This window comes from Harmonia axyridis, chromosome 2, assembly GCF_914767665.1.
Source record: "Harmonia axyridis chromosome 2, icHarAxyr1.1, whole genome shotgun sequence".
Lineage (NCBI taxonomy): Eukaryota > Metazoa > Arthropoda > Insecta > Coleoptera > Coccinellidae > Harmonia > Harmonia axyridis.
This window is the reverse complement of record NC_059502.1, coordinates 20,584,742-20,612,680: the sequence shown is the minus strand read 5'-3', so window position 1 is coordinate 20,612,680 and position 27,939 is coordinate 20,584,742. Positions and strand designations below refer to the sequence as shown.

At 32.3% G+C, this 27,939-nt stretch overlaps 1 protein-coding gene across 1 annotated transcript in view; it reads left to right on the top strand.

Annotated features, from left to right (window-relative positions):
* LOC123673668 (GTP cyclohydrolase 1-like) overlaps nucleotides 1-24,951 on the top strand; it is a 29,993-nt gene extending 5,042 nt beyond the window's left edge. Inside the window, exons 2-4 of the mRNA XM_045608257.1 lie at nucleotides 4,864-5,073; nucleotides 20,121-20,403; nucleotides 24,225-24,951. Coding sequence (XP_045464213.1) covers nucleotides 4,864-5,073; nucleotides 20,121-20,403; nucleotides 24,225-24,354 — 623 coding nt within the window. The 3' untranslated portion in view covers nucleotides 24,355-24,951. The remainder of the gene's footprint in view (nucleotides 1-4,863; nucleotides 5,074-20,120; nucleotides 20,404-24,224) is intronic.
* Nucleotides 24,952-27,939: the final 2,988 nt, after the last annotated feature.

Genomic DNA, 27,939 nt, shown 5'->3' with positions numbered 1-27,939 from the left:
TGAATTTTAGATAAGAATAATGTTCCTTCCAATTGTTCTGACAAGCTTATTTGAAATCAAAATTAAATACAGCAAAATTCAGACAAACATAAAGGTGTTTTTAAATTTTGCAAACTTTCTAGTTTATAGAACAATAGAACACAGAATATGATGCAGGAATGATTGAAAATTAGTAAAGCCCAAAAAATGAACAAACAAGCAGAAATGCACCACTTTGCTGGATCCTTGTTTTCAATTGGTATAATTATTGATAGGTACTAAAATAATTTATTTCTGGAATATGTAACATTTCGATTACCTACAACTATAGCAAATAATCATATCATTATTTCAGTAATAATAAATATAATAATAATAATAATAAAATTTATTAAATTCACTTCACATCTAGATCAATTAGACTTAGACCTACATATTAATCCTGACGAGCCTGATTTAAATGCTATAGATTTTCATTTTACCTTTTATAGGCATCAGATTGATGATACTTCTATGAATTATTGTACCCAAATTATTATTGCCCATTTTTCAAAAAATATCCATAAAAATCGTTAAATCTATAAATATGCATATAAATGCATATGTTCATTCCACCGAAATTAACCGATTTTTTATGTACAACATTCCTGCATCCAGTTATGTTGTAACTACTGCCGCTAAGAAATAGTAATAATTTTTTTCATTTCTTATACGTATTTTCTTAATATTCTTATTTATATCAACGTTTATTACATTATGTACGTTTATCATAAACCATACGCTGTCATTTCATCATGATCAACCTACTGCATGTAGAATGATCTGTTTGCATCATCTTTTCGATGAATTACGAAATGATTTTCTTTATTGCAGACTGAAGTAAACCATCGACACAAGTCAATGGTACAGATTTGATCAGTAATTGAGATTTTCATCGGTAATGCTGCGTTCGGCAATTATTGATATGTAGAGAACTGTCGATAAGAGAATTTTTTATTTATTGCTTTGTTAATCAACCAATAAGTTACTAATTGACTCGATTATATTCTTTCCCAATATCTACACCATCCTGTAGATCTATCTTCGACCTCGAGTAAATAATTCGAAGGTTTTTATTGTCGACCAATGAACTATTTTATCACATTTTGATTAATTTTAGGCTGAATAAACTGTTAAACTCTTATCGTCGATACATCAACCATATCTACATTAATCGAAAGAGAAATAATCAATAATACGAAAATATTATTGTTTAGAATGATCCTTAGTACTTAATTAAATGTGGCTCTGACGAATACGGTAATCTGAATTGAATATTTCTGTATCTTCATAGGAATGTCACTTCTTTTTATACCCCCTTATCGATACTAAAAGGATTCACTTTTCCTTTCTAGATATTTTTTCAATGGTCTTGAATTTAATATTTAATTATTTAATGTTACTATATTCACTCAGAAACTTCAGTTTTGATTATCGACTAATAATAATTATGGATACAAACAAAAACATTGATTTCATTTTCTAAAAAAGGAATAAAGTACTCTGACATGAACTCATGAGCTGTTGCGTTCTTGTGCGAAATTCGCATTTTTAAAATTTTAAAGAACAACTTTCCAAATACGATAAATTGTTTAGCTGCTGTTTTTAATAATTGAGTTATAAGACCCACGTCTTCTGCATCTTCAAATTTTAACCAACTACTTGACTTGAAAATCAAGCTCGAGAAATTACATACTTGAGCTTGACTTCACTTCAGATATTTAATGCTTCACTTGATATCAAGCTACTTGATATTACTTAAGATTGATATGGACGCGTCGCACGGCATATATTTCTGCAATCCCGTGCGCGTTTAAATTGAATAAGGAGATTCCTCGAGCGCCGAGAGACTGGAGCATTCGCCAGTGTGACTTTATTAGTAGATTTCTCACATTTCTATGAAATTTTTTGGAAGATTTTGGTAATTTCAGGAATATCTTTCCAAACTTGGCCAAAATGGCCAAGGATTTTATTATCAACGCTAGCATCTTCAACTCCTGTTGAAAGACAGTTTTCTAGAGCTGCTCTTACAGTTACAAAACCAACAATTCTATAACATGCCTCAAGTGTCTTTGATCCTGGATGGAAAATTATGAAACTAAACAAAGCCTAGAGGTTTCTCAATAATAAGAAACTCTATTTTTCAATTATTTTTGATTTCGTGATTTATAGTGGTTTAATTTATGTTTCTATCTCAAAAAAGTTGTTCTTCTATACAATAAGTATAATGAATAAAAACGTTTTTTGCAAAATTCCTTCTCATTTCATCATTTTTTGACAGTACATCAATAAAATTGTTAAAAATCAAGTAGCTTGATATTATTCAAGTACTTGATAAATAAATACTTAACTTGAGATTGAAAAACTACTACTTGTAGCGCTTGAAAATCAAGCGAATAAGCCGTGAATGCCTAATCTCGACAAAAATTATTGACTCACCCCGTTCATAATAATAATTTTTATTGAAAACCAGTCTAAAATTATTACCTTATGAGTAAGTAATATTTGTCGCGCAAAAGAGTTTCATTCGAGATATTTTCTTACGAGAAAAGTTACTTTAAAGAAATGACATTTTCCAACTTCGACGTCCTTTACCTCGAAAGTACTCACAGGATTGTGTCGGAACCCATAGACTTTCTTGTTCAGGAGGTCACATTAAAAAAAATACAAAAATTCAGAAAAATTGACTGGTGAATATTTTCCACTAGTCTGTTTCTTGGTTCTTCATTATCGTGGAATTCTTCGGATCAATAAATACCATTCGAAAGTAAATATTCAAGATTTATACGTTATTTGCACTCAAATCGCCGAACACATTGCATAAAATGGAGTATGTGAACAAAGTAAATGATAGGAGATACTTTTGACTCTCCGTGAGTATAGAGAGTAGTCAAGATAGTGACATCAAGAATTCGAAAATTCAATCGAGCAATTTCTGCAATTTTCTCTCAAACATTGAAATTTAGTTCAATCGAGGACTGTCAAATTCAAAAGAAAGGAAATTTCATCTTTATCATGAGTTGTTCCATTTACCAATAAAATGTCATTATTAATTTTCAGTTAATTTTTAACTGCGATTGTCTTCTTCTCCTTCACTGACTCCATCTTTCACAAATACTACTCAGAAACTCAAGATAAGTAGGTAATTGGATAGAAACATAATTTATTCCTTCCGGACTTGAAATTGATTTCCAACTTTGTCCAACTGCAACATCCTTTGCACTCAAGGCTCCACATATTCGAAGGAAAAATGATAAGCTTGTTACCATAATTTCAATCTTGATTGAAATCACACTAAGTACTCAGTAATTGAGTGAATTAATTCGAAATCAGATCTTACGTGCTTGTCAATCCAGCCCGACAAGGCTGAACGTACCTATGTTTGAAACTCTTTCCTCATTTCTTTTGTAAAATTATGCCTTGAATTTTATCTCGTCAATCGTGTCGTAGTTGAAAATTCCGATCAAAATGAAATACCGACAGTAATGATCAACGTTTCAATCACCAGAGACTACTTCCTTATCTCAAGGTTTCTTTCTCTAGGTGACTGCTAAGGATCACATTCTAAGGTAGACATGTCAACTTACGCTGACAATAAGGAAGTAGGAATTGATGAGCCAATCTTTTTTAACATTGTATCAGATCATGAAAAAATCACCTATGTAGTATATGTCAGAAATTCTAAAAAATCCGTACCTACCTATTATTATATTATCTATATAATTAAGGTCGGTATCTTGATCGACTGATCAATTCCATAACTTGAAACCTATCTAAAACTTAATTTAAGTTAAATGCAACTTGACTTGATGTATACATATATGGATGTGCCCACTGATTAGATTTTGTTTGAAAGAATTCAGACGATGCGAACTAAAAATTGGCAAAACTTCCCTTTTTTTCTATATATAGTTAGGTGGCAGGACCTATACAAAGACTTGATCATAATTTTACGATGAGTTAATAACTGAAGTCTAGCCTATCTACAAGAGAACTGGTCATTAAAGAAGTCTTTACTCAAATCTTAAACTTTATCAAATGATAATGAACACGTCAGTGTTACTATACCTTTCCAACAACAGATTGAACTCAATCAATTTGAGATTATACAATTTAAAAATTTGAATGAACAACTTCAAAATGGTTAACACAATCAAATTGGAAATGAACTCATTCAAATTCGGACAAAAATTTCAAATTCATTTCAAAAAATGACATTAACATTTGAATTTGATATTTCGCGAGAATTAAAGAGGCAGAAGCAGCAAATATTAAAACTCAGATTTGTGCTGTTTTCAATAATAATGGAGATTGGAGAAGCTGACATCTAAAATGGAATGCAAATGTCATTACTGAATATGAAATTGTTTAGTCTTGATTTGAATGTTTTTTTTCCAATTTGATTGTGTTAACCATTTTGAAGTTGTTTTTTTCCCTTTTTGAAGATGTTTATTCCCAATTCGATTTTGATATCCATTTTGAAGTTGTTTATTCTGATTTTGAAACTGTTTAATCTCAAATTTGATGTGATTCGTCTCAATTTGAAATTAGAAAAGTACAGTGGTTATTTTTCTTTTTTGTATGAGATTTATAGGCCATATGGCCTCATCTCAGTATCTTTTTATAATAATAATAATAAAAATTGTTTTCTATGGCGTGCATTTCAAATTTCGTTGTCTCTTCCATAGAGACATGGCTAATTCTTTTTATAGCCTCACCTAAGGAAGAAATAGGAAGTTCAGCAATCTCGATTACTCGTCGCCTAAAATTAAACAAAATGTAACGAATGGACGCGCCAGCAAAAACTGTTTTTTTCTGAAATTCATGTGAAATTTTTGTTTTCAGGTCACGAAAATTGTACATTCCACCACGACTTAGAACTAGACCATCGACCACCAACGAGAGAAGCCATGTTGCCTGAAATGTCCAGATCGTACAAATTATTATTAGCTTCCCTTGGGGAAAATCCTGAAAGACAAGGCCTACTGAAAACACCAGAACGAGCTGCCAAAGCCATGCTCTTCTTCACCAAAGGATATGATCAGAGTGTTGAAGGTAATTGAAGTCAGACTAATTTATCATTTCCGGAAGTTGAAATAGTCTATTATTCTTTTTTCGAATAAGGAAAAATTAATCGATGTTGCTGAATAAGAGTTATACAAATTCGGGGCTTTCTGAAGTTTCACCTACAACTGTGGTAGACATCTTCAGAAGTAATAGATCGATAGATCGACTGAATTTCATTATTAAAGAAATCTAAATTAGTGTTCTATTTTTGTTTCTAATTTTAAGCACCGAAAAAGAAATGTCATTTGAGATAATCTACTTGACAACATTGTGTACAAAGTACATATCAATTTAAATTAGCTCATTCGAGAAATTAATTGTCACCAAAATATCGATTTTAGTGATTTTTGGTTTTAATATTTAATTTCTAATCTGAAGTTCATTTGTCCGATTCACCGTTATGACTTGAACGAAAATTGGCGTATTCAATCTGTTTCTACAAAAAACTCCATGTTCACTCTAAAACATCTATTTATCATTGATGGCACGTCTTCTACTCAATAATTTCTTCTTCCAAAACTATTCAGATGGGTTTAAACTAGAAAGCCATCATCAGTTTGAAAAAAAAGCGTTTTTAACATCACTTTTTGATATTTAGTTTATTTCTCGATTTCATTAATCAATAGAGGAAATAAAACCGTCGTAGTATTTATACAATAGAGAACACTAATTCAAATTTAAGGTCATTCGCGAAAAATGTATAGAAAAAAAACCGCCTTAAAAGTTTTTCCATTTTCAGTAGAAAACCTCAAATTCAGATTCAGCACCCCAAAAAACATGTAGAATCGAAGAAATCAAAACTACCCCAAAAAGTGGATTTTTGCAAGGAGATATGAAATACGCCAATTTACAATTATGCAGTAGTTATAGAATAATGCATAGCCCATTTTTCAGTGCTTTTTTAGAAACGAAAGAATCCGAAAAATCGGATGTCGTTCAAGAGATCCCATCATTAGACACCGAATTTAAACCATTCTGAAAAAGATATTGTATACCTATTCCATTCCTTCGAGATCATTTCAATTATAGAGCAGAATATAAACCGTTTTCTATCACTTCTAGGATTCCCACGAGATTATTATTTTTTTTCCAATAGTTGTCGAGATATTTCGAACCTCCCTATATCTGTATAGGGCATTAATTCCCAATTGCTGTCACGGGATTGAAGTCAATTGGAACACTTGTCCTGGAGTACCATCATAATCGGAAAATCAACGATTTATGAACCCCTGAAATCTGTCCATGTCATCACCATGGTAACTGAAACTTGTCTCTTCTGTCTACTCGCCTGACTTTATCGTTCGGTAATCATATTTTCCGCCCCTATCAATCTGGTAGCGATTCCTTGTATTCTGTCTCCAATGAGAACAAACGGATCCTTTTACACTCTGGTAAACGTGAATAATCACGATATTTGAAAGGTTTTATTGTCTCTTTCCTGATAACTGTTAGCATGAAGTTACTGTTGACTTGAAATTTCCGTAGCGTTTTCTATGACTCACTGAGATGATTCTATTGCCTATTTTTCATGGTTGATGTTATTTTATACGATAATTGTGTTTCTCTAATTCTGTGGTTATTCCGTTCATTCTTCCACATCTTGTAGAACAAAATCGTGCGAGAATATATCAGAAACGCACAGTTTTCATGGTTATATTTTATTATTCTGTGTTGGCACTCCGAACTTTCCGCTACGGCTTTATCTGTCAATTCATCAAATTGCCTTAAAGAAATCAGTTCTGCCAACCAACATTTTTCAATGCAAAAATCACTAAATTATATTTATGGAAATATTTCATTAATTTCAATGAAAATGCAATGAATTAGAGAAAATAATGTATAATACTCGTACAGAAGGCTCATTCTACCACTCGTTCATTCCAAAACTCGCCACTTCGTGGCTCGTTTGTGAATTTTGAACTCGTGGAAGAATATCAATGCCTTCTGCACTTGTATTATAAATAACTATTCTGATTTTAATCCTTGAAGATAAAATAATGGATTCAAGGTACCTACACGTCTATTTTTTTTCTACCGAATTATTATTCTATGATCTGTATTGTGAACAGTAGAATTAATTTCCAATAATAAGATTCTATATTTCACAGAAGTTAAAAAGGGTGAATTTTTTTCTTAAATCATTCTCCTATAAGGTGAAATGTACCAATTCTTTGATATTACTAGTTCGAGAATCCAATATATGAATTCCAAAGGCTAACATTCAAGGAACCCAATAAAATTCAGAAATAATCTATGACCTTAATAGGTTTAATCAACGGTTTCAAAAATTTTCATCGAAAAATTGGGAATTCGATTTTTTTTTGTTGCACTATTTCTTCCATGTATCTTTCTAAACATCATTTCATTGACAAATTGAAATGCTTCATGAGTTTAAATACTTATAGAATTAATGTGATGAACAAGGTAACTAAAATTAAATCTTTTCGGTTTATCGAACCAAGAGGATCAAGTATTTGTAGAGTTCCTAGTGAAATAAGAAACAGATCCCAATACTGTAATTGAATTATCAATTGAATATTATCAGTTGGTGAATAATACACCTCAGGTTTATATTGAATCCATAATGGTTAGTTATTGTTTGATGGCAGAAAAGTTACTGGGAAAATATCAATCCAAATATTTTTTATTACAGTTTTTATTTCGCTCGACAGAAGTAGTTAATTAACTTCTCAAGTATTCTCACTTTTTCCATATTAGAATTATAATTATACCATTCAAGGACGTGAGTATGAAATTTGTAGTAGTATTTGTAGATTTTTTCCAATGGGAATTATTTTTTATTATCAGTGAAATTCAATTGTGTCAAGGTGTTCTATTGCATATTACCTACAATCGGAGAAATAGTAATTGTTTTCCACAATTTCAGATTTATATCGAACATGAAAATTTCCCTCATTGGAAAGGAATATCAACTTATAATTAAAGCTTTTATGACTAAAATTCGATATCCCTTATTTTCGAGTTTTTTTTTATTACCATGAATTCTTTAGCTTTCTTGTAATTCCCATCTGAAGAAGTTATGGTATATGTTGATCAAATTGTCGTAGGATAGAATGTAATGGGCTATTTTCCAACCAAGCTGAAACTTTCTTGCGTTGTTTTTAAGAGTTTAGAGTCAGTACTATTCAGTAGAAAACCATCATGCTCTGCATGCTCTGCATGTGCATCATAATGCACATTCTTGACAGCAGTCTACAAAACACTAACTAATTGTGTAATCTTATTTGGTTTCCTGATACGAACCTATCAATATGTCTATTTTTATCTTTCAGTAGTAGCTATTAACATATTGCCTCGAAATCGGTTAAAAAAAACCTTCCTAAACATGCCAAGATATTGCATCATTTGATAATAATCCGAAATATAGACTTGAATTGCAGTGTGAACATATCCATTCAGAAAACACGAAGGTAGAGGATATACCTACTGCATAATTTCTTTCCTGATTTATATTACTTTTCGTCTTTCAAGGTGATCAGCTGAGTCTATCCACGCAACTAAAACGTGTATGGTGCAATATCTCATTATGGTAGTGCTTCTTGCTGAAATGAATTCCATATACCATTACAATAATCAGACTCTACTCTGACTTGGTTCCATTAAATTTTACAGCATTGATACCAAATTGAACGTCGATGCATTTGAAGAGATACGAAAGCGCTTTAGGAGCCATTATATGCAAAAAAAAATATGGAAAGACATTATACCTGCCTACAACAACAAGGAAAGACAAAAGTACTGATGTAAAATCAGCAGCTTTTGTGCGTTAGTTAAATTTCGTATGCTCATGTAATTTTTTACAAAATTTCGCATGAATCTTCGAATAGTTATTTTGAAGTCAAATAGTAGTAGGTTTTTCATCAATCAAAATTTCAGTGAATTCTGTGGGATGGGTTCTGATTTTTTTTTCAATATACCAATGACACACAATCATTAACCAATTTCATTATTTTGTAACTGATCTTCAAATTTCAGTTTGATCGGATGGGTATTTTTTCAATTGAGAAAATATATATGTACATAGGACTTCGAGCTTTTCCAGAAATTTTCTCTAGCGCTTTCCTTTATAGAGTTATCGTGTATACCTACTTCAGTCGCACGGACGGGCAGAATTGATTTCGACCTAGAGTTCATCACAGTGTGTCCAACCTCATCATTTAAGACCACTCTCAGCTCAAAATTTGAAATTATTATTCTATCAATGTATAGTTAGTTAGTTAGCACCATCTAACTGCGGCTTTCACATTATATTGATCGACTTTGAAATCTGCTAAAGAATCAAATATGAAGTGCAATCAGTATCTAACATTATCTCCACAATGAAAGTTTTTATCAAACCCATAATAATTAATATTGAACCAAATTGTTGAATCTTCAATTTTGATTTAATTCCACTTTTGCCTCTATTTTTCTGAAGCTGCAATCTGAGTAATCTTCATTAATCCAAATTGACCCCATAATAAGGGTACAGACAATATCTACTGATTTCTGTAATTTAAGAGTAGTTATCATCTTCTACAATTGTTATTAATTAATGTGGTTCAAGTGGTGAATCGAAATGATTTAAAGTCATGTAAATATAATTTGTTATGAAGTCATAATGAAGGGTCAAATAATCCTCTCAAATACAAAAAAAAGGCTGTGAAAGGAATATTGATTCATTATTTTTGTCTCACAGGATTCATCCAACATTTCTCCATCTTCCTTCATAGTATTGTTATCACAGTATTTTTATTTTTAAATTTGTTAGGTGTTTGGTTATTTGGGATGGTTGTTAACTAAAACCTTTTTATTGTGGTTCTTATCTTAGTATTTTTATATTTCAACCTCACTCCATTTCAGGTGAAACAATTCAAAAATATTCTTTGAGGTTTTGCAATAAACCAAATGAAATCAGTGAATTATAATGATGACAAAATAAAGCTGATAAAATTAAGACAAAACATTTGAAAAATAATCATTAAAAATTGTAGCTGTTTAGAGATTATTTTATATTCAGATCTACAGTTCATTTACTCTCCGAGATCAAGTAAGAAATTGGGATGACCTAGAATTTTGCATTTAATATTGAATGACATTGCTTTTTGTATAAATGTTACCAGCTGCAATTATCTCTTTCACCACATCATATTCAAATATCATTGGAACGTGGAATACCAATATCGCATGGAAAATTTAGAATGACTTGAATGATTCAGATTATTCATATATTCAGTATCGCATGATTTTAGACTATATTTAATTTTATTTCAGTTTTCCGAACACAAACCAATTCTCCAGATATGTCATAAAATCAACTTACTTTCTCTTTTGATATTTTTTATCAGACTTTTATTGTTTTATTATTGTTAAGTTTCTGTGAACCCATGATCGTTATTTATTTTTTCTCTACAAATACAAAAATACGTATACAGACTTATTCTTCATTGACGCCATAACCACGAATGGTTTTCATCATGAATTGACTTTACAGCAGAAGAAAAAAATATTTCAACATTTTGCTAGAATGCAATTTTCCGCAATTTAAGAAAATTAGGAATGCTAGCCTACAAACCTTATTTCGATCTGTCTCAATATCAATGCAAATCATGAAAAAACCCTGTTTTTGCTAATACCAAATCGGGAATATTTTCTCTTTTACATGAAAAAGCCATCCCACTCGTAACTACATTCAAAATTTCAGCTAAATCTAGTTGAAAAAGATAATTTTTGGGATATGGAAAATAAAATTTTTTGGCCGTTCAACCATTTGGCGTTGTAGGAAAAATTATCAGTGTTATGCATGAAGTGTCGATGGGACACAGTAACAAAGCCTATATAGAACACATTCGTAGGCACAAAGGCCTAGTGGAGTTGGGATATGCTTACAGCAATGAAAAACAATGTGAATTAAAACATGTGATTAAGTGATCCTGGAAAACTTTGCATGAATCTTTTTTTTATTATTTTTAATCAAACTACTTAGTCTTGATTCCTTCAAAATAATCATTTGTTCAGATGAATTTCCAATATCAAAAAATGTAATAAAATTAAAAAAATATTCTCTGTTGAAGTTGCTATTCAAATTTCAATGACTCGAAATAATTAATGGAAAAAAAAACAAACATTTCATATAGATCGACCTAGACAGCTTCATTGGGTCAAGGTTCGCTAAATCTTATGTTCATTATCAAATCAATTTTTGGAGAATAAATTATTGCTCGAGTCGAATGACCTACCTTGAATTTTCACAGTTATTAATCATCTCAAATATTATTCAAGACAAGTTTGTTTATCACCACTTTCGATCTTTATACACAGAATTCAAGAACAAGGTCGATTGATTGATGTTTGATTGGCGTTTTTTGCATATTATTTAAACTAAATGGGTCAATACAATTTTGAGATATTTTGGGATATAATACTACATTTTTTGGATTAACAATTAATTCAGTTCTAAGCCTTGAGAGTTATCCGTAAAAATTCACTGGCTGCAATTTAGTTTTGTCCAAATCTAATGAATAATTGTTTAAAAGTATCTTTTCACGTTTGCTATGAAATAACCATGTTGTTTTATACTGAACGTTTGATAGGCGTGCAAAATCATTTTTCACAGTTCAGACTGTGCCGAATGATTCCGCACAGTGATAGACCGCAGGAACTGTACACTTATGCCATTTTGAAAAAAATCAATTCGACTAAACGTTTAAATTTCTATTGATATGAATTTACTGATGGTTATTCAAAATGCAAATTTCAGAAAATTGTTCAATTTATTATCTTCCATATTTCATATTCAACATTGATTGGATGAAATTTATGTAAGAAGTATGGTGTTTATCCAGTTCCAGTTCCTTATTTCTCATCTGTTATTTCACACATGACACTTCTTCTAGAAGTCTTGCTTAAAAAAGCAGGTTAACGATCAATCAAAGATTCCATCGAAGTGTTTATTGAAGAAAGGAAATTATACAAGTTCAGATTTATTTCTTGGAACAATTAATGGATGTAAGGGAAGCCAATGATTGTTTTATAGGGAAGGCTTATGAAGTCTTGTATTAATTTGATCGGTATTAAATGAAAGAGACAATGGAAAAATACAACAATTTTGGTCAGGAACTTTTGTACATACCAACTTCGTTTATTGTTGAATGATATTTCAGTTATTGTATCAATCAATATAATATTAATATTATTGAAAATTAATATAGAGGATCGCAACACTTTCAACATATCTGAATAAAAAATTCAAATAAGTTGTTTTCGAGCGCTCGTCCCCTGAACAGATTTCTCTATGATTTCGCCACAATGTCTGTAATTCTCGAATTTTGAGCCGGAAATGTTCTCAAACTGTTTGAATTTTTTTTATTCACTTCGAAATTGCATATTGGGAGAAAATGTTCATTTGTTGTAAGAAATTAATTTCAAGCCTCGTGCAAAATTCCATGTTGATCGCGAAGCCAGAACCATAGAATATTCAAAAGGGATATATAAAAAAAAATTACTCAATATTGCCGTGACTACAACATCACACCATCATCAGAACCAAAAAATTTTTTCGTGATGAGATCGAGATAATATCTTGCGTATAGATAAGAATAGAATAGAATAATAACTATTTCTAGCTCTGTATGAAATTCCAAATTGGTTGCGTGAACAAGTCTTGTTCACTTCATTGGAGAGACTCAAAACGCGCTAAATTTGAATCGAAGGTCTATAAATTAAACACTTTTCATATTTTAACACAATATATTTCTACTGATATTAATGAAAAATGTATGTTTTTTCTACAAAAATTCGCTTGAAAAATATTTTCCTGAAAAATTTTCATACATTCTCAAGAAACAATATAAGAAAATCCTAAAAAAATCTCTGAAAGTTTTCAAAAAATAATAATTCCACTGTCAGTAAATATTTCACATCGATCGAATATATGGCCCTTTAAAACAATCTTTACTTTCAATCAACATATAAGAGCAATAAGCCAGAGAGGTATTCCCTTGAAAAGCTAATTTATTATCCAGATATAAATAATTTATTTCTCCCCTATATTGATGGCTCATACATATGGACGAGCCATTAGACTTCTGTTTATCACCTAAAGAGCTCGAAGTGTATTTCATTATTTTCTGTTAGGATACAGTGGATGAATAAACTATAATATTAAATCATTAAACGATTCACTAACACATTTTCTCATTTATAGACTATAAGAAGAATAATAAATTTCTGCTATTTGTTGCCAAAAATTTTCATTGTTCATTTTCTCGAGGAGAACACAGCACTAGAAGGACATAAAATCAATAGAGACTTTTCGCTATTCATCGAAAATTCAACAGTTCGATTAATATAAAAATCAAAAACAATAGCGATCGGTTCCGCAATAATAACTTGAAGAAGAAAACATCTCATATCTCACTACTACACAACATTATTATTAGATAACTAATATCAAATGAAAACAAACTACATTTCAAATCGATAATTGATTCAGCTTTATGCCATCATCGGGCCTGTTCAAAATAAGCACAACAAATAAATATTTATAATATCAAAACATAGAAGTTTTATATTCATATGAAGAATGTTCTTTAGAATTTTATTTTGTTTTACTTCAGAGGGATCTATAACGTTTCAGCGATCAGTTCAAGCGAAAGTCCTTATTCAATATTTTTTTTTTAAATGGGAACGAAAAAATGAGATGAATTTTGTATTGAAGAATGAATATAACTTTCCGAACAAACCTTTATTTTGTATGAATTTCACATAAAAATAATATGTAAAAAGTCTTGCCAAAGGCAAAAAAACAGTTCTAGAATTGAAAAAATTTCTTGAAAATTACGTCTGAAGACGTGAAAATGTATTTCGAATTATGTAAATCAGAGGAATATTTGCGATTGCTTCACTCATCCCTAAAAGTGGTGAGATCTGAAAAATAGAGGAGTAGAACTTTGGCAGATCACAAAATACCACGTGCTATAAACTTCCCTTAATATACATTTTTTAGTTGAAATAGGCAGATACTACTCATGATTTGTGAAATATATGACAAACATTTTTTTATTCAAATTTTTTTTTAAAAGATGCTTCCTCTGCCAAAAGGAGATCATTCTCATACATTAATTTGTGATTTACATATATTTTTACCAGCCCCCTGCCAAAGGGTGTAGCAGAATACAAGGCAAAATATTGCCTGTAGAAATTATTTAAATTTCAAAGATAATCACAGATCCCCACTTCATAGCTCTTTTTTTATTGTTCTAAAAAATAATAAAATTTAGATAACAATGACTGGGCAAACTCTATGCAAACTTAAGTCTGTGTTTTGGAAATTCTGAATGATTTATTCATTTTGTGGTAACTGATCTCATGAGAAACTGAATTAATTGAACCATGGAGAAAATTCTAAGAAAACAAAATTATATGTAGAATTATGACAGGTAAATTTAACCATAAATGAAGTCATTTGTCGTATGATTGCGCCTGAGAAATTAATATCTATTCATAAACATTTAAAAATTAAAAGTATGGGAGATCCCCGTTTTTAGGTACGTAGAAACGTAAAATAAATAGAATGTCTAAGTGTTCAGACAGGAAGGAAATTATTTGACTCACACCTTGGAACAACATTGAGATGAAAATCATCATTTAATAATTGCCTTCTACGCGAGGAAAATATTGTGGGCAAATGCTAAATTTCAAAAATCTGCTCTAGAAATAATAAATATTGAATCATTAATTTTCCTCATCATAAATTGATATACAGGGTGTCTAGAGGCCAGTGGGACAATACTTGAGTGAAGTAAAGGTCATCTGTGTGAGTTGGGAAATGATAATTATTTAAAGTTACCTCAGGACTCTCGTTATCGAGATATATCTTGTTGTTTTAAAAAACTAGGAGATGAATGAACCAAAATTAATTCCCTGCGATGTTATGGAAAGGTATGGAAGCATTTGTCTTCTATGTCTTTATCTGTATTCGAGTATTTATCATCAATGATATAAAGTGTTACTTTTTATCGCATTCAGAGAAAATGGAATACCAGATTAAGACCTGGAATTCAGGAAAGAATTCTTTTACAAACTCGACTCTCTAATACCACCAATTATACCAAAAACCTTCAAGATCTGTTGACTACTTAGATAATTATTTAAAATTTTCAAAAACACCTGTATATCAGAAATGAGAGTCCTGAGGTGACTTCAAATACTATTTTCCAACTACACTGATCAACAATTGCTAGGGATCACTTATGAACTTCTCTTCATTTGTATTTTTTTCAAGTTATCTCATGAATATCTGTACATTATATGTTCTCTAAGGAAAAAGTAAGATGTTTTGAGTTGATTATATCAAAGTCTTCCTCACTTCATCGGCTCTTGTTCACAAAATCGATTATTATCTGTAGGCTGTTACAGGTGGAGTGAAAAGCAATGTGGTATTTGTTATTAAATCTGTTTTTTTCTCTCGTTCAAACACATAAGGTGACAATAATTGAAGAAATGAGAACGACGTTTGGCTCCTGTGCAACTGGACCAAATCATACGGTGGATACAGGAAGGTTTGTCCCAGCGAGAAGTGTCGCGGCGGTTGAATGTTTCGCAAAGTGTCGTGAGTCGGGCTTGGAATAGGTTCATCCAAAACGACTCAGTAGCTTATGTTCATGGGGGAGGTCGGCAGCGCAGTACAACAGCTGCCCAAGATCGTCTTTTGATCCTCAATGCTAGGAGAAATCCCACTTACCCGGCGTCGCGGCTCAATAGATCACTGAGAGTTGCAACAGGAGTTCTAATTTCGAACCAGACTGTAAGACGACGACTACATGTTCGTGGTTTGAGAGCACGTAGGAGGGTACAACATCCCCGTTTGAATAGGGAACACCGGGTTCATCGACGGCAATGGGCTGAGGAGCACCGCAATTGGATACTTGAAGATTGGAGCCGATGTTTATTTACGGATGAGTCTAGATTTCGTTTGGTCAACTCCGATGGACGTATTCTTGCTTGGAGGGAAAGAGGTTGAAGGTATGCAGAACAGTTTATGGTACCCATAACAGCTTTTGGCGGAGGTTTTATATGTGTATGGGGAGGCATTCGTTTGAACCAACGCACAGAGTTGGTTGTTCTGCAGAACACCACCATGACCAGCCAGAGATATCACGATATGATTATTGAACCTATAATTGTTCCGTTTGCGGCTGCCGTGGGCGAGATTTCATTTCAATTGACGATAATGCCCGTCCACACCGTAGTCGTCTGGTTAATGAAGCGCTAGAAACTCATGCTATTGATAGGATGGACTGGCCAGCTCGCTCTCCAGACATAAATTGCATCGAACATGTCTGGTCTGAGATGTCTAGACAATTGTCAACCTTAGAACAACCGATCAATAACCTGGAGGACCTTTCTAACGCTTTACGGGATATTTGGACGAATTTGCCCCAAAATTTTATAAATAGTTTGATCGAAAGTATGCCTCGTAGGGTAGAATGCTTGAGACGAGCTCGTGGGGGACCAACTAGGTACTAGCTTAACCGAAACTTCAGCCTTCTTGTGGTTTCATCATAAAATTTTTATGTTATTCAAACACAGAATTTTGAGTGTTCCTAATAAAGTCTTTTTTCTCTCCAACTTTCCATTTTTTCATTCTTTTCTCAAGTGATCCATATTATCAACTGAAAATACTCTGATATCTGACTAAATTTATAATCTTGGAGCGAATATTTCAGAAATAAATTTAGAACGAGTAAGTAATCCCTATCAATTGTTGAGCAGTGTATTTAAAGTTACCTCAGGACTCTCGTTATCGAGATATATCTAGTTGTTTTGAAAAACTAGGAAATGAATGAACCAAAATTAATTCCCTGCGATGTTATGGAAAGGTATGGAAGCATTTGTCTTCTATGTCTTTATCTGTATTCGAGTATCATATTTATCATCAATGATACAAAGTGTTATTTTATATCGCATTCAGAAAAAATGGAATACCAGATTAAGACCTGGAATTCAGGAAAGAATTCTTTTACAAACTCGACTCCCCAATACCACCAATTATACCAAAACCATCAAGATCTGTTGACTACTTAGATAATTATTCAAAATTTTCAAAAACACCTGTATATCAGAAATGAGAGTCCTGAGGTGACTTCAAATACTATTTTCCAACTATATCTCCCATTTTCACCTAAGCTTTGTCCCACTATTTACCAGACAACCTGTATATACCTTTCCCACAAAATTAAATTTTTTTCCCTCGATTTTTCTAGCTTTTCCCACCATAATTAATTCGAACACTCTCGAAGCTGATTACACTTTTCACTAGAAATCAAGTCACCCTCCTTTCGTGGGCGATACATGAGAAACGAATTACCGCACATAATGTGCGAATAAGGGCCATTCTCTTGAAAATCCGTCGTCCTGGAAACGGACGAAAGCTTTCAACCAAGCGGCGGAAATGGAGGTCCTCAGATGTACTTTTCTTCTTATAAAAGTTTAATTTATTGTTCCGACCTTTCATTGACTCGAATCCGAATGCATCGCCAGTTCCAGAATTTGAGGCTGACTAGCTGGAGAGGAGAGAAAGGATCAGGAAGGATGTTCCCTTAGGCTGAATAATCATCAGATTTGCCTCTGTCTTTTCCTTGGAAAATTATAAGCCCTATCGCAATTTCTGGCCAAGAAGAAGAGGGGAAGTAGATATAGAATAAGCTTTTGTTCATCATATCTCAAGTCCTATAAATGATGTGGTTTTAGCTTTATTTTTCGAATGGTTGGATGAAAAAAAGTTACGGTGGCTTAGATATCATCAACGAAATATTCTACTACCTTATCTCTTCAATAATGCAATATTCTTGAATTGAAAATTTGATTTCATTACAAATCCTCCTCTTCAGTCTTCAGTTAGTTGAATGAGCGCACAGGACTGTCTGATACTGAACCAAAATGAAGTTAAGAGTACTTCTTCTGTCCGGTGTTTCGTTAACCCTGGTTTATTTCGTTCACAATTAACTTCAGAAATCTCTATTTGTAATTTCCGAAAATGAATCTAAAATAAGCGAGGTGTACTTTCTTTGGCTTTGTTTAGGATGGAAATTTGTTAATTTTTTTATAGCATTCTGAAATTCCCCCTGCAGCTAAATCATAGGTAATTATTAATTGAAAATTGTGCAGGAACATTAGATAATTAGAAATTCAGTTGAAAATATCTTTCATGAAAATAAATATAATCAAATAAGTGTGGAAAAATGTGGAAGAAGTTCAAATTCTCCCTCTTCACTTCAGGTTAAAACAATTTTAATTTCTTAGCATGATAAATCTGTAATATTTTTCGAAGAAAAATTTTTAACACTGTGAAATTTTCACAATTTAAAAATTTTGAAAATTGTGCCTATCTAACGGTCAAAGTCTTCGTTGGAACCCATAAGAGCTTTTTAACATGAAATTTAATACAAAAATCATTTGTTTTACCTCATTCATCCTCTTAGTTGAGAATACCATCCATGCATTTTTCGAGGAATCCAAATTGGAAAAATACTTAAAATCTGGACATATCCTGTGGGGTGCCACAATTGAATTGAATAGAATATTTTTTACCGCTTAATTTGAATCTCGATATCTCATCTAAAAATAAAAAATTTTTATAACTGGGTTACCATATTTTATATACCTGCACGCCTCTGTGGTCGTGTCAGTAAAGGCAGTAAAGCATTATAAGGGGTATCCCTAGAGGTTAAATCTCGAAGAGAAGTTTTTTCATTTCAAGAGTATTTTTCTTGTGATTTGGGATATTCTATGAGATAAGGGTGAATAAAAACCAGTAGTGACAAATTTGTAGTGTTTTCATATTTCTGTTAGCAGATGTTCTTATAAACTCCTGTTCAATATCTTCTTCTCTCCCCAACTGTCAAGGGTTTTCCAAAAAGAAGTTTCATTTTAAAAATCCCGCTATCTTGGCAACTGTCACTTTTGAAGCTGTTATCGTCTGACATTTGACAAATTTAAAATACGTCATTACTAAAAGTGGAACGATACACGCTTCAAGAACATACTGAACTTGTTGAAATTCGTTACAAAAATGGTGAAAACATTTGCAGTCACAGTTCGCTACACTAAAGCTGAAGTACCTTTTCGGCCGGCTATAGTGAAACTGGTAGAAAAATTTGAACTGTTGGGACAAGTTGGTGATGTAAAGAATCGAAATCATGTGTTGTTCAAGATCAACTGAGAACATTGCTTCTGAAGCTCGTAGTATTGACGAAAACCCAGGTTTGTCGATTCCTTATCGATCTTGGGAATTAGCTATTTCACAAACGATATTATACAGTATTAAGTTGTGGACGACGTTTATTTTCAACACGACGGTGTTATGTGCCACATAAGGAATGAAACAATCTCAATTTTTGCAAGAGAAGTTTCCTGGTCATGTTATTTATTCTCGAAGGAGTGATCACAATTGGACACTGAGATTTTATGATTAAACACCTTCAGATTTTTTTCTTTGGGGCTACTTGAAAGATAAGGTCTATGACAATACTCCACAATCGATTCAAGACCTTTTAAATGAAATTCCTTAAGTTATTGAGGAACTACAGCCGCAAATGTTCGAATGGGTCATGCAAAATTTCATGAATGAGAGATGGTGCTGTAACCGTAGCTATAGCGACCATTTGTATGCTATAGTTTTCCATCATTAATGGCATACCTTTCTCTTCACGATAAAATAAATATCTATTGATTTCCTCTCAAAATATACTCGTTTTTTAAAGTTATAATGAAACCTTTTATAAGAAAACCCTTTTTCAGACCTCATACTATTGATTGAAAATTTTGGAAAAGACAAAATTAGCAATTGAAAATATGGACTATCTTCTTCTAAGGAGCTTCAGCTGATGATCTTCTGAGCCTAGATTAAAATAGAAACTTAGGAGACAGGGCCAAAAAAATCAAACTCAATTATGATTCACTAATATAAATGAATACTACTATTCATCATTTATACTAATATCAATTTATCTAAATTTCTTCAATTTTTCCAGAGGTCCTCAACGATGCAGTTTTCGACGAAGACACCGACGAAATGGTGGTTGTAAAAGACATCGAAATGTTTTCAATGTGCGAACACCATCTGGTGCCTTTTTATGGTAAAGTTTCTATTGGTTATCTTCCGAGAGGAAAGATCTTGGGACTCAGCAAATTAGCCAGGATTGTAGAAGTATATTCCAGACGACTGCAAGTGCAGGAGAGGCTGACGAAGCAGGTAGCTGTCGCTGTAACGAAGGCTGTGCAGCCTGCTGGAGTTGCTGTCGTAGTAGAAGGAATGTGAGTAATCATTTTCTCCAATTCTGTGGTTATTCCGTTCATTCTTCCACATCTTGTAGAACAAAATCGTGCGAGAATATATCAGGAACGCACAGTTTTCATGGTTATATTTTATTATTCTATGTTGGTACTCCGAACTTTCCGCCACGGCTTTATCTGTCAATTCATCAAATTGCCTTAAAGAAATCAGTTCTGCCAACCAACATTTTTCAATGCAAAAATCACTAAAATATATTTTTGGAAATATTTCATTATTTTCAATGAAAATGCAATGAATTAGAGAAAATAATGTATAATACTCGTACAGAAGGCCCATTCTACCACTCGTTCATTCCAAAACTCGCCACTTCGTGGCTCGTTTTTGAATTTTGAACTCGTGGAAGAATACCAATGCCTTCTGCACTTGTATTATAAATAACTATTGTTACATTGGTTAAAGTTGATCTCCTATTCATTTTGGAAAATTAGAAATCGGAAGATTTTAGTGGAGTGCGTTAATGGTATGTCTAAAAAAGAAGTTAATGCCAATGCTACACACTTCGAAGTATTTACCCTATCACAAATTCACAAAGCATCTACTCGTTTCCGGTAGTAGTTACTGAACGTTGAAGTAGGTACTAACGGGTGTTTTTTTTCGAGGTATATAACTTTAAGTTGGCATTACTGTTCAAGATGGTGACCGATTTGACAACTGTCTAATGATTTATTCTCAGTTTGGTTTGGCAATTCATCATAAATAGACTCACGCCTGAACAACGCTTGCAAATAGTGCAATTTCATTTCGAAAATAATGGTTCTGTACGGAATACGTATCGCGCACTATGTCCATTTTATTTTGTTTAGCGATGAAACGCACTCCTGGTTGAATGGCTACAAACAAAACTGCCGCATTTGGAGTGAAGCTAATCCTCAAGTGTATGTCGAAACACCGTTACATCCAGGAAAACTGACTGTGTGGTGCGCTTTATGGGCTGGTGGATTCATGTGTCCGTACTTCTTCAGAAACGATGATGGCCAGAACGCTACAGTCAATGGTGATCGCTATAGAGCCATGATTACTAACTTTTTCATTCCTGAATTGAACAACCATGATGTCCAGGAGCTGTGGTTCCAACAAGACCGCGCAACATGTCACACAGCTCGTGCCACAATCGATTTATTGAAAGATAAGTTTGGTGACCGTCTAATTTCACGTTTTGGACCTGTGAATTGGCCTCCAAGATCTTGTGATTTAACACCGCTAGACTACTTTCTGTGGGGCTATGTAAAGTCATTGGTCTATGCGGATAAGCCACAAACCCTTGACCATTTGGAAGACAACATTCGCCTTGTTATTGCCGATATACCGCCACAAATGTTGGAAAAAGTCATCGAAAATTGGACGTCCAGATTGGACTACATCCGAGCCAGCCGTGGCGGTCATATGCCAAAAATCATATTTAAAATGTAATGCCACAAGATTATCTTGCGGATAAATAAAATTGATGTCAATCGAATAATCCATCGTTGTTTTATTGCAATTTAAAGTTCTATAGCTCTAAAAAAAAGACCCTTTACATTACATCAACTTTGCGTCCGCAGTATATGCTTCAATATGTCTAGTACCTATCCCACTTTGTCAGCTCGGGAACAGGTTATGACTAGTTTATTAGATTATTTATTTCATAGTTTTAGTTACACGAAAAAATTGAAGGGTCCACCTGGACATCATTCTATATTTCTCTTGCTTGTCAGGTGAATTGTTAGTTCTCCATGAAATTCAAAATTCATATATCAGCACTGGAATAAGCAAATTTCAAATTTCCAAAAACCTCTGATTCACAATTTCATCCACGTTTTCATGACATTTTTCAATCGGTTTATTCTTTTTCGACCTACAGGCGTTGGAAGTTGAAGTTTGTCAATTTTTGAGCTGGGTTGTAAAAATCACCTATCTTTGACGGTCAATTGTGGCTGAACGGCTCAACCGATTTCGATGTTCCAAACACCATCAGACATTTAATGTTCTTAGAAGAAGAAAAGGGCGATATTTTATGTAGAATGCATACTTTTCGAGTATGGAGCGTAATACTAAAAAAAAGTTCGAAAATTTCGCGTTTTTTTGGCTCTCAAATCTGGAGCACAACCTAGAAACCATCGCAAGCTCAGATGCTTGTTATTCAGGACCTCCAAAAGAGTTCAAAATTATTTCCAGCTCTTGAGCAACTTTAAGGGGGTTGAACACTAATTTGCCTGGGCTATTACCGAAAGTCAGATAATTAAACCACAACGCCACAATGGTTTCATTTAAAACCAGTTTCTTTATTTCGTTTTCTTTCCTTTCGATGTATTGATCTGAGGATGGATCACAAAGCTCCAATCCCAGCTTGCAATCTTGATTGTTTCAGTATTCTTTGAGGTTGATTCCGATTCTTCACTAGTAGTTTTTATAACGGAAAAGGAGTAGTTCTTCTCTCAATTTTGAAGTAATTCAGTGAATTCTAATGTTCTGTGATATTTATTTACCAATCATTGTTTTTGTTAGCTTCCGAAGAAGAAATCTTGGCCCAAAATTCTATTTAATTACTCATTCTTAAGAATGTGAAATCTGCAGTAGTCCATCATAGTTTTCTATGTGTTCTACTCATACTAAGCTCAATTTTTCTGCATTTTTATTTTCGAGTCAAACAAGAATTTTGCTTCTAACCCCTTTTCTAAACTAATGCTCTTATATGCAACATGATATTCATTACAATCTTGTAATGCAGTAGGTACAACCAATAAAACAGATCTACCTTGCTGTTAAATATAGATAGAGATCTATCTAGTTAGTAGATCTACCATCTACCTAGTTGATTGATCAACATTGTCAATGGATCTATCTAACCCGCATATTTCCCTCTCCGATACGACTCATCTTGAATGTTATTATTTTCAATAGTTCAGGTAATACCTATCATTTCTACATTAAAGATTGGCTAGGGTGTTGTTTGAAAATCGAAATAAACGGAAAAGGAACAAAGCAAAAAAATAACGAATTGTTTTCTTATGAAATTTTCAATAATATGCTTGTCACCTTATGAAGGGAGCACGTTTGACTTAATCACAATCTTTATATCTACGTTTAGTTTAGTCTAGGTATATAATAAGATCAGACATTCACTAGGATGTTGATGATTAATGATAATTATCATCTGCATAAATATGGTATTCTTCTGGATAGTGATTGTTGATTTCGAAATGAGATAAAATATGTATCAAACTTATTTGAAATTCAGTTATTTTTATTTCAATTTCAATCATGGAAAAATAGTCACATCTCAAGAGCATGATCATTTCATTGATTTGTACTCTTTTGGATATAGATTCTACTACTACTAAAAAAAATAAAATGGAATGAAATAAACATTATTATTATTATAAATAACTCTAGAACCCCCCGCTCCCATTTATTCAAAAATAAGCAAAGATAATTCTTGTCGAATCAATACTACTCCAACTTCATCAGATATTGGTAGTTGTTATCTGTAATATGATTGTATATGAATTTTCAGTCACCAAAAATCACTTCGTTGATGAAAATATGAATAAATTTTAGATATTAGTACCTATAATTTTCAATTAAAGCAATTGAATATCCAAAATATTATATTTTTCATAGATTTCAAAAATTTAATAAGTTCATTCATTATTTACATTTTTTCTTCAGTGGTCGTTCGAATATACCTCAAAATTAAAGTTAATAAACAATTTGCATTCCCATATTTGCAACCTCCATGTGGTAATTGGCATCTCCATGATTATGCGGTATATGACAATGAACTGATTGTTTTTTTTTTCAGACATATGTGTATGGTGATGAGAGGTGTCCAGAAAATAAATAGCAAGACGGTAACATCTACTATGCTTGGAGTATTCAGGGACGATTCGAAGACACGAGAGGAATTCTTGAATCTGGTCCATAGCAAATAAAACAAGAAGACAATCATTTGCCAAAGTAATTAGGAGTTTTCAGAAATATTTTACATTTTTATTTGTACCATTTCAATGTTAATTTATATTCCCCACATACTTCGATATAAGGGAATTGTTTTAGCATTCAAGGTCGTAAGGAAATATCTTGGAAAAAATATTTAATTTTTTTTTCAATTTTCAAATGAATTCTGAAAACTCTTATTGTGAACGGCAATTACTTACTGTTAAAATTAAAGTATATTAATAAAATAACCTAATTGTGGACCACATGAAGACATGTTATTGCTGAATATGATATTTATTATTCAAATTACTATATCAATGTGAAAGTGTATTTATATTTTTGTGGAAATATTTACCTTATAAAGAATGTATTATTAGTAAGAATTCATCGAAAAAATTTCAATAACTCTGTATATTTTGGAAAATCTGTTCATTCTCAACTCAGAAGTATTTTTGCTTATATAAGTTCTGTGATAATGACGATAATCTTAATTTGACAAAGCCGCAACGATATTAACATAAACAGGGCTTTTGTTGTATAAATGTTTATAGTCTGTCTGTCTTTGTCAAAAAATAAACTAAGCCGAAAAATCAACTTTTAATTAATCCTTGATATTTCTTTGAATGAAATGTCAGTAATCTTAGGAAGATAAGATCCTTCAATATATAAAAAAAATAAGAATAATTCACACTCTGATCCGAAATAGAAAAATATTAAAAAATGAAAGCTAAACTGCAACAATGAAAATAATTCGCTGTGGGAACAATATCATGCAGATCATAAAATATTCTGCAATACCTCCTTACACGAGTAGTGTTTAATTGTCTGAACTTCTCTTGAAAGGCATTGCTGGATAAAATTATCAAACCATTTTTTTCAATCAGTTATAAATTCGTTATATCTTGCTAGTAATGAAGGGTTAGTGAAAAAAATGAATCTTCCTATTATTTGGAATATAGGATAGTGCCATCCATCTTGATATGTTGAAACTAAGGTTTTTATTTAAATAAGAACACCAGTGCTCGCCTGTACTTATTGTCAATAAGTAATCCGTACTCAATACGTCCTCAAGTCGAAGTATCCTCTATGAGAATATGAGAAGAAGCATAATATTACAAAATTTTATAAAATACAGGGTGTTCAGTACAACTATTCACTGATATATTATACTGACATATTCACTGATGGGAAGGTCCTATCTGGTGGACTTAAAAATCGAAAACATTTTAGGTCTGAAGTCCACTGTTTCTTTTGAGAATATACTTGTCCATAACTTCTGTTTTGCTTAATAATTTCAAATCGAATTTTGTATAGGTGGTTAACACTAGGAACTCTCACAGTCGTGAATAGATTAGAATATTATTCTAGGCATGAATTGAGAAAAATTGAATTTTCTTTTTTAGGTGAAAATGATGTTCACTGTATATCCACTTCTGAGAACAAATTGATTGAGATGAAGCTTACATAGATAGCATTCACTACAACAATAATTTTAAAATTTGGTACACCAAAGTGAAAAAAGATATAATAAGTTAGGTTTAGGCGAATTGAATTATGAATAAAATGAAACTGAAGGAAATATATGTTTCTGAATGAATTTATGAAAAATTTAAGTTTTACAGATATCTAATTTGGTGTTCAGTCGAACAGACTAGACTTGAAATTAATAGAAGTGTCAAAAGACACAATTCACCAATTCCTCATGAATAAAGAAATAACAAATACCAAAAATAACAAGAATCCACAATAACAGTTATTTGACGACAGAATTTCTGAAGAGAGATAGAATTTTGAATTAGAGATATTAGATTATGTATTGAGATTGAAAAAAATATTCAGAAATATGAAAATGAATTCATCTTTTCACGATTGAATCCGTAGGTTTTCAAGAAAATGATAATCAAAAACTCGTTGAGGAGTAAGATGTCTCAAACGAATTGTCAAGTTTGACAATTTTGTTCAATGAAAATGCACCTGCAAGAACACGTACACTTCGCTCAATATGTCCCGGGCCTAATTAGTGAAAATAATGTTTGATTCGTCAAATCGTCAACATAGTCACATTCAGAAATAAAAAATGTATAACCTACTTACAATTGTAACCCTTATCAAGTAATTACTTTACTTACACAGTATTTTTTCCTATAAAAACAGTTTCATCAATACCCGAAACTCAATTTCAACCATTCTTCAAACAACAGCAAATGTAGCGTCCCTTAACCTTAAATATTTTTCGGTCTGTGTTTCCAAATTTTGACAGGAAATCAGATATCTTTTGAAGCTTGGTACCTACTAACGACAAAAAAAGTGTTTTGGCACTGGCGTTAATATCTGTTCGCCAGACTCTCGACTTATTGAGTGAAGTGCTAGATTTGAAGGAAATTATTTCAAAATAGGTACGCTTATCAGAAAGCGTGAAGAGTTAATTTTTCCATTTGACATGTTATATGGTATACTAAATTTTTCATGAAGTTGTTATTATTTTTAAAAATATTTAATTATTTATGTTGTATTCTTCGGAGGGGTTTATACTAAGTCCCATTCTCATAATCTGCCAAAGTTTTACTCTTCCATTTTCGAAATTCCACCCCTTTTCAAGATGAATGAAGCAATCTCAAACATTCCTCTGGTTTACAGTCCTTTTCTACCATATGCAAGAATTCAAAATACGTTTTTACGTCTTTATTTTCAATTTTCTAAGAATAGCAATATTTTTATGTGACTATATTTACCTCGTCTCAATTTCCAACAATCACTAACGCACAATTTTGAATTACAAAAGGTTTCTAGATGGAAAAACTGTACAACAGCACCTCTGTCAGCAGCTTTTCCGAGTTTAGGTATCCGCAACGAAACTCGATGACAGCCTTATATTTTGGTTCTTCAGTTTACTAAATTAAAAATTAATCAATAAGCTTTTGAGAAGTAGTTCTTAGTTTTCAAGTTGCAGAAGGAAATTGATTTTTTTCTTATCACGCTTCGCCTTCTTTACGTATGTAGAAAAATAGTAATTTATTGTAGGTATTCTCATGTTTGAAATAGTATGAACAATTCAGTGTAGAAATTTGGTTACCTCTCTCATTCAGTTTACTCTGTAGTGACTGTCTGCTCACAGATGGCGTTATGGGTTTCGCGCCACATTTACTTTGGCCTCAGCGGATTTTTATGGGGTCATCACTTTGCAAAAGAGGCACCTCTCCACAAGAGGTGTGAAGGGGTGTGTCATAGGCAGAGATCGCTGGATATAGCCTAACTGAAGAGTCCACCAGCGACTTTGGGACGAATCACCAAACTCCTGGGAGAAAAAATCTCGCAAAACTCTATTCAACAGGTGGTTTTTTCATTTATTTACTAGAACACTAAATTGAAATCTGAAAATTAGTTAGTAAGAACAGTAACATCTGACTTTTGTCTATGCTAATTCGAAATAATTCTTCTTTTCTAGGTGTGTTGACTTATTGATATACCTATTCATCAGTTTGAACTATATACGTACGAACATAATCGTAGATATGAAATTATACTGATTTTGTTTGATAAAATTATTATATCATCAATGATCAAGGGGAAAAATTGTT